General features: G+C 47.7%; 1 protein-coding gene across 1 annotated transcript in view; it reads left to right on the top strand.

Annotated features, from left to right (window-relative positions):
- Positions 1 to 5934, top strand: part of fam136a (family with sequence similarity 136 member A) — a 7765-nt gene extending 1831 nt beyond the window's left edge. The window contains exons 2-4 of the mRNA XM_078565721.1: positions 1039 to 1179; positions 2975 to 3188; positions 5384 to 5934. Of these exons, the coding sequence (XP_078421847.1) occupies positions 1039 to 1179; positions 2975 to 3163 (330 nt within the window). The 3' untranslated portion in view covers positions 3164 to 3188; positions 5384 to 5934. The remainder of the gene's footprint in view (positions 1 to 1038; positions 1180 to 2974; positions 3189 to 5383) is intronic.
- Positions 5935 to 7622: the final 1688 nt, after the last annotated feature.

The raw sequence follows: 7622 nt of genomic DNA, 5'->3' as shown, positions 1-7622 counted from the left end.
TGAGGACATCCCTAAAGTGTTTCCTCCTGGGACTCTCCTGCCGTGACTGAGTCCCGAGTAGAGCAGTTGCTTTGGGAGTCTGGTGTCAGGCACACGAACAACATGTCCTGCCCAGTGGAGCTGGTTTTGAGTGATTACCGCTCGAAGCTGGACAGGGTGGTTTGAGACAGGATGCTGCTGCTGGACTGGCTCTCTTACCACCAGATTTAGAGGATCTTACTAGGGCACTGCTGGTGCTACTTCCCCAGCGCTTTGAGGTGTCTGCTGTAGATTGTCCAAGTCTCTGAAGCATATAGGAGCATGGGGAGTACCTGGTAAACCATGATCTCATTCTCAGGTTTGGCTGTTTACTGAAAGCACAGCAGGATGTGAGTCCACTGCTCTCCTATCTCTGCAGGCTCAGTGGTCAGTCCTGAGCAATGGCCCATTCCCAAGTCGGAACTTCCTTCTCGGCCCTGTAATCTCAACGCATAATAAAAACACATAGAGAGGACACAGAAATGGGAGAGGCTCCTTTAAAATAGGCTGGGTGAGATGTGGGGCTGTCCCACTGCTCGTGCAGTAAGCACAGCTGATGGATTCCATTCCTACTGTGGACTGCTTTAACCCTGAGCTGTGTCAGGCTGAAAACAAAACTGGGGCCAGTGTCTCTAGTCTGTGACAAAAAGGCTGCAGGATTTCACTGCCTCTGACATCACTACTGATGACCCAGTGCAGATAAATGGAGTTAAGATGCAAATAAGCCACGATAAACTCAATTCTCTTCCTCTGGTAAGTGAATGTCAGTGTTGACAGTGGGCAGAGAACAGCTTTCAGCTGGCTGCGAAGGCCCATATTGTGGAATAGCTTGCTTGCTAGCTGGTGTCGGGGGCCTGGTACTTGGGGCACGAGGCTGGCTCAGAGAACTCTTAACCAGAATAGGAAAGAAAGGTGCGCGGTGTACGGATGAGGCGTTCATTCCAGGTTGCGTTGAAATGGTGCGGTGTTGGGGGGAGAATTCGTGCGTCTGATGGCTGTGTGTTTCAACTGTCTCTCTAGGGGAAGATGTTCCGGTGCAGCGCGGACTGCTGCGAGAATGGGAATGCCTCCATGGAGGAGGTACATCAGTGTATCGAGCGGTGCCACTCTCCTCTTGCCAAGGCACAGGCTGCTGTCACTGGGGAGCTCGAGAGGTTCCAGGTAAGGGGCAGCCCTGCAATCATTCCAGTCCTTTTAAATGTCCGTGTGTTTTTTTTAATGCTCACTGGAAGAGGGAGAGAATTTTGGGTAAAAGTAAAATACTTTGGGGGAAAGCTGGGTGCTGTGGAAGAGCAGAGGGGTTTCGTTAAAGACAGCATCCCCAAGTTAATAAGACCACAAAAATGCTAAGGTTTGGGGAGGAGGTTTACATTTTTAAAAAAAATGTTGAGGCGCAATCCTGTATCTGTATAACCACCTCAAAAGACCACAGTCAGAGGGTTCAGCAGTTTTTTAAATATCCTTTCATGGGATGTGGGTGTCGCTGGCAATGCCAGCATTTATTGCCCATCCCTAGTTGCCCTTGAGAGGTGGTAGTGAGCTGCCTTCTTGAACTGCTGCAATCCATGTGGTGTAGGCACACCCACAGTGCTGTTAGGGAGAGAGTTCCAGGATTTCGACCCAGCGACAGTGAAGGAACGGCAATATATTTCCAAGACAGGATGGCTTCTGGCTTGGAGGGGAACATGTAGGAGGTGGTGTTCCCATGAACCTGCTGCCCTTGTCCTTCTAGATGGTAGAGGTCGCAGGTTTGGAAGGTTTTTGTCGAAGGAGCCTTGCTGAGTTGTTGCATCTTGTAGATGGTACACACTCAGTGGTCACTGGTGGAGGGAGTGAATGTTTAAGGTGGCAGATGGGGTGCCGATCAAGTGGGCTGCTTTGTCCTGGATGGGGTCGAGCTTCTTGAGTGTTGTGGGAGCTGCACTCATCCAGGCAAGTGGAGAGTATTCCATCACACTCCTGACTTGTACCTTGTAGATGGTGGACAGGCTTTGGGGAGTCAGGAGGTGAGTTACTTGCCGCATGATTCCTAGCCTCTGACCTGCTCTTGTAGCCCCAGTATTGATATGGCTAGTCCAGTTCAGTTTCTGGTCAAAAGTAACCCCCAGGATGTTGATGATGGGGAATTCAAGGGGAGATGATCGCACTTGTGTAGCATGAATGTTGCTTGCCACTTGTCAGGCCGGGTCCTGCTGCAAGCAGGCATGGACTGCTTTAGTATTGGAGTTTTGAATGGTGCTGAACATTGTGCGATCATTAGCGAACATCCCCACTCTGACATTATTGGTTGTTGGGGGATTGGGGGTGGGGGGGGGGGTGGGGGGGTGATTGCCACTGATGAAGCAGCTGAAAACGGTTGGACCTAGAACACTGCCCTGAGGAACTCCTGCAGCTGGCGCTGAGACGATTAGCCTCCAACAGGCACTACAGCACAGTGCAGATGTGAGTGCGATGCTGCTCAGTATGGGCTGGCGGTGGGGATTATAATGGAGAAAGATTTGGAAAAATTGGGCTGGTTTCTTTTAGACCAGAGCAGATTACAGGACCAGTGGTGTTGCAAATGATGACGGGATGGGATCATGAGAGAAAGGTCTGCTCTACTCGCTGGGCCCCACGTGAGATGAGATTGCCGGGTCTCGATTCAGTTCTGAATGGTCAACTGAACCAAAGTTCCTAAGTTTTCAATCTCAGTCAACGACGACTGCTGTTGGAAATGAAAATCAGTTGCCCACGTATGCTTGGTGGGAGGGTGTGTGCAGGGCAGCAACCTTCCTGAGGTGAAGGCAGAGCAGAGGGTTTTACTCTGCATCTTAACCTGACCTGGAAGCGCTTGATGGCAACAGTAGGTGCCTGAATGGATACAGTGGCCCATTTCTTGGCACCAAGTACAAAAGCTGACACTGGGGAAACAGGGCAGGAAGCCTTTTCAGACCACATTTTTGTTCTATCGTTGCAGAATCGGCTGCAACGCTGCATGATGGACTGCAACGACAAAGGGAAGGACGCCTTCGATTCCGGACTCAAAGAGCCCGATGTCAGACTAAAGGTGGAGTCCTGTGTCACTAAATGCGTGGACGATCATTCAGTCCTCATCCCGAGCATGACGCGTGCACTAAAGGATTCATTGATCTCCATAGCAAAATGAGGTAGCACCTCAGGTCTAAAGTCAGGTGATTTTTTCCCCCCCCCCCCTTTTGTTATGAAGAGGTGCCGCACTGAAGTAGGGACATCACGGTGAACCAAGCTCCAACCCCCACCACCCCCCCTCCCCCCTCCACCCCCCCAATGGAAGGATTCCAGCATAGCCCGCCTGAACAATATCTGGCCCTGAGTCGACAATGTGTGCACAACGGCGAGCAAGGGCGATGAGAGCTAATAGCAGCCTTGTCTCTGCCCAGAGACGGCAGCAAGACAACATTGGTATGAGAAGCGCAGCTGGGTGGGGCAGGGCCTCTGAGTGGCAATGCGGCCAACTCTGTATCGCCTTGCTTTTCAAACCAGCAAGAGAGCACATCGTCAGATGGTCATCAGAAGCGGCAGCCCTGTTTGACTCCTCCTCCCCTCTCTTCTGCAGCCCTTGGCTGATGTTGGAAAACTCAGAACACGCTGGAATTTAAAGCTGGTTTTTGTGGCACCAGATTCTGACTTTGCCTATTGGGCTAACCAAGGGAGCCAACAGGAGAAACCTGCGATCCTGTCACTCTGCTTTCGAGCAGCCACAGTATTTTGCTTTCATCACTACTACTCAGCTGTTTGACTGTTCCTTCTCTTCACTGTTGTGGACAAGCCTGGACCCCCATTTTCACGCTAACTAAGGCAGAATGGTTCAGCGAATTGGATGTATTTCAAATCCAGCCATCTCCCCTCCGATTTTTGTCGTCTAAATAATGTCTTTTGAAGAGAAGTGTTAATTTTAAATCCGTGGCAGGTGAAAGCAGCATTTTGCTTTCTGTAGAGGTCCTGATCCTTGCCCCGTTCAGGTCAGACACTGAACATGTGTGTGCTAAGTACAAGAGACCAGACACTTTCCCCCCCCCTCCAGGTTCATGTCGATTGTAATTTGGAGATGTAAAGGGTGTTGATCTTTGTCTCAAAAAAGCATTTGTGTGTCCAGATTGAGAAATCATCCGGCACAAAATCAGAGCCTGAGTGCAATATGTTGGGCTTTGAGAGGAACTCAGCACGTAGACCCCTTTGAGCTTAACAGTAAATGGTTCCCTGGTGCTGTTGCGAAAGCAATCTTCCCGATGTAGTTTTGATCCAGGAACTTGCTTACTAATCAGACAGAAACCGCACTCGCAGCAAAACAATTAAATGAGGGAGGAAATTCTCAGTAGCCCCGCCCCCACAAGCTGGTTCCGATGACTTTGAGGGCAAAAAAAAGCCAGCCAAACCGAGCAATTGAGATACGACATTAAACGCACTGATGCTCATTCTAACTATTGTTCCTCACACACACACGCACAGACACGCAAAGGTGTTGATCCACTGCCTGTGGTGTGCACAGGAAGCACCATGTAGATGATACGGTGACAGTGCTGATGGCGGGGCCTGATTCCAAAGGGCTTCTTGTGACTGATAACAAGTTTCCTGCAAGACCGTATATGCTGTGGAGTGGACAGGAAGTGTCACTCGGTCTAAGAAATAGCTTGAGTTACACTTTCCACCCACATCTCTCTTTTTTTATTGTTGTTCTTTGCTCGGACCTATCTGGGATAGATGGGGAGGGGGTGGGGATGGGTGATGTGACACAGATTTGTCTGCTAGATGCTCAAGAATCTGCTTTTCCCATAGATTTCGGCTCATCCATTTGATGGTTCTTTTACTCTCGTTGATTTTAATGACTTCTGCACTAAAGGGAGCTTGGTACCAGGCAGCAGGTGCTAAACACTAAATATTTTACAGGGGAGGCAATAGATGTGCTTCTACCTCTCCTCCCCACCACTGCTCTCCTCACCGGATCACAACCAGAACCTACATTTGCGTGGGATTGGCGGTGTGCTCCCCCTCTTATCTGTGGTGTTTCTACCCTGCAGTAAAACCCACAGTTGCTATTTGTACTTGATAAGCCTGCTGTTTGCATTCTGACGAACAGTGTTGAATTCTACTAATTGAGTATATTAGAGATATTTTTCTCTCCGCAATGCACTGTAAATGGTACAGCACCCTGCAGTTACAACTTAGCAAGTGCAACGAGAGTATTGTTGAAAAGAGAGACATGGCATGGAAACTTTTCGACTTGCCACCAATCAGCACTCTTTTCTCCAGTACTGTAAATAATTGTAATTGTTTGAAATTTGCCATTCTTGTATTTGTCCTGATGAGTGCAAGATGAAAGGCTTTGGCAACATGTCTCTCTTTTCAGCAATTTGTCAAACTCTAAAGCAGGAATATTATCGTTTTACATTTGACTGCCACACCTGGTCCTGTCCCTGCGTCAGTCTTGAGTTTCGATTTTCCCCACCTCCAAAAAATGAGCCAGCTCCGTAATATTCTGCAAGAATTCTGATACCCTCGCCATTTAAATGGCCGATCAGGAAGAAGCTGAAACAAATTGAGAGTTTGTGCCCTTATTTCTGCTTTGCTCAAGAGTTGTGGGGTGTCTGACATACACTGCTGCTGACTACCGTCGCTCCGTGTCGTTTGAACCTTGGAAATAAGTGCGTAAACATTTACAAGTGGATGAAAACACCCCCCTGCAACCAGAGACTAAAGAGGAGAATCGGCTTTTTTTTGTTGGAGTGTAACCAAAGATGTCCTTGCGTAAATTTGTGTTATGATAATGCTGTCTTGAGTGGTATACTGTGTAGCCTTTCCGTGTCTTGCTCATCTTCCGTCTGGAGTTGGTTTAACTGTGAAGTTTTCCTACATGGGACTGTGTGTGCAATGTCCAATTAAAGAAAGATTTTGATCATTTTCTGGTGTTTGTTTTTCACATGCTGGATCACTGATGTATGGAGGTACAGTTTGCAGATAAAACAACTCACAGAAGTGGACACAAAATGGTGCAGGTGAGGATAATAGGCTTCAGGAGGATATAGTGACTGGTGAAATGGGCACAACACATAGAAAATTTAAATGACCGCAGATAAGTGTGAATTATTTGAAGAGGACAGCACAGTGGTGATGTGTTACTGTTCACTTGGTGTCTGAGTTGCTATGGTAGCGTACAGCTTTCCATTCATGGAGCTATGGATAGTGATGGTGGAGGCTCCCATGTTCTTTCCATCACATGGCTGACCAGGAATCTCTCCCACTCTTATCGCCTGCCATTGGCGTGTGTTGGAAGGATTTGCAAGTTGATACTCAACCTGTTTGTCCGCTTTACAAATCCTTGAACCCGGAGTTTCTGTCTCCGAGGTAGGGACGCTACCCACTGTGACACAAGACCGCCTGAAACAACATAATCTAAACGGTGCTACTTTGAGGGGACAGAGGGCGCATATTCACAAATCCTTGAAGATGGCAGGACGAGTGGATATGGCAGTTAACATTTCTTTGTAGTCAATGCAAAGTTATGTAGAAGTCATTTGAAATCATAGATCACTGGTTAGGACTCGGCTGGAGTTGTGTACCATTCTGGGCACTACTTAACATAGAAACTAGGAGGAGTAGGCCATTCGGCCCTTCGAGCCTGCTCCGCCATTCATTATAATCATGGCTGATCATCCAACTCAATAGCCTAGAAAGGATATCAAGGTTTTGGAGGGGATTTACTAGGATGATACAATACATGAGGGAGTTCATTACAAAGAGATTGGAGAAGCTGGAAGTGAAGGTTATGGGCAGATCCACCAGAGGTGATCTTTAATATTTTGATAGCGCAAGTAGGGACTAAACTCTTTCTTCTGCCAAGTGGGTCAGCGACCGCAGGTTTAAAATACTTGGCACAAAAATTAGAGGGAGGTGAGAATTCTTTTTCCATACAGTTTAAGATTCTGAGCGCATTCCCTGGAAGGGTGAATGAAACGGATTGCATAGGAACTTTCCAAAGGCAGTTGGAGATGAACAAAGTTGCTGGGACTAAATTGAATTGTGCTTTCACCCAGCTGGCTCAGGCACAATGGACAAAATGAGCCCTAGCAGTAATAGTTGAAGACTCTAATGGTATAGTTCTTTCAAAGGCCTGGCAGAAGTGTGGGGGACCATATAGAGCAGGGAGGGTGCGTGCGATGTAGTGATGTTGCACTGGCTTGCTGATGGTCTTCACATGATTCTTACCTCATTCCTGATCCCGACTCTCTCGAACCAGCTCATCGGTCCCTTGCTGAATGACGAACCTTGCTCCAGTTCCACAAGGAAAACTCACGTTTGCCTCCCCCACATCATAAGACGCGTCAAAGGTGGAAATATTACTGAATACATTTGAAAAATGAAAGACTTTTATTTATAAAGCGCTTTTCACGACCACTGGACATTTCAAAGCACTTTACTGCCAATGAAGTGCTTTTAAAATGGGTCACCGTTGTAGGAAATACTGCAGCTAATTTGCACACAGCAAGATCCCACAAACAGCAGTGAGATAATGACCAGATAATCTCTTAATTACATGGGTTTACATAGGATATCCAGCACAGAAACAGGCCATTCGGCCCAGCCAGTCA

Source organism: Cetorhinus maximus, chromosome 20, assembly GCF_964194155.1.
Source record: "Cetorhinus maximus chromosome 20, sCetMax3.hap1.1, whole genome shotgun sequence".
In the NCBI taxonomy this organism is placed as follows: Eukaryota; Metazoa; Chordata; class Chondrichthyes; order Lamniformes; family Cetorhinidae; genus Cetorhinus; species Cetorhinus maximus.
Note: the sequence above shows the minus strand (reverse complement) of the source record. Positions and strands in the feature narration are given on the sequence as shown.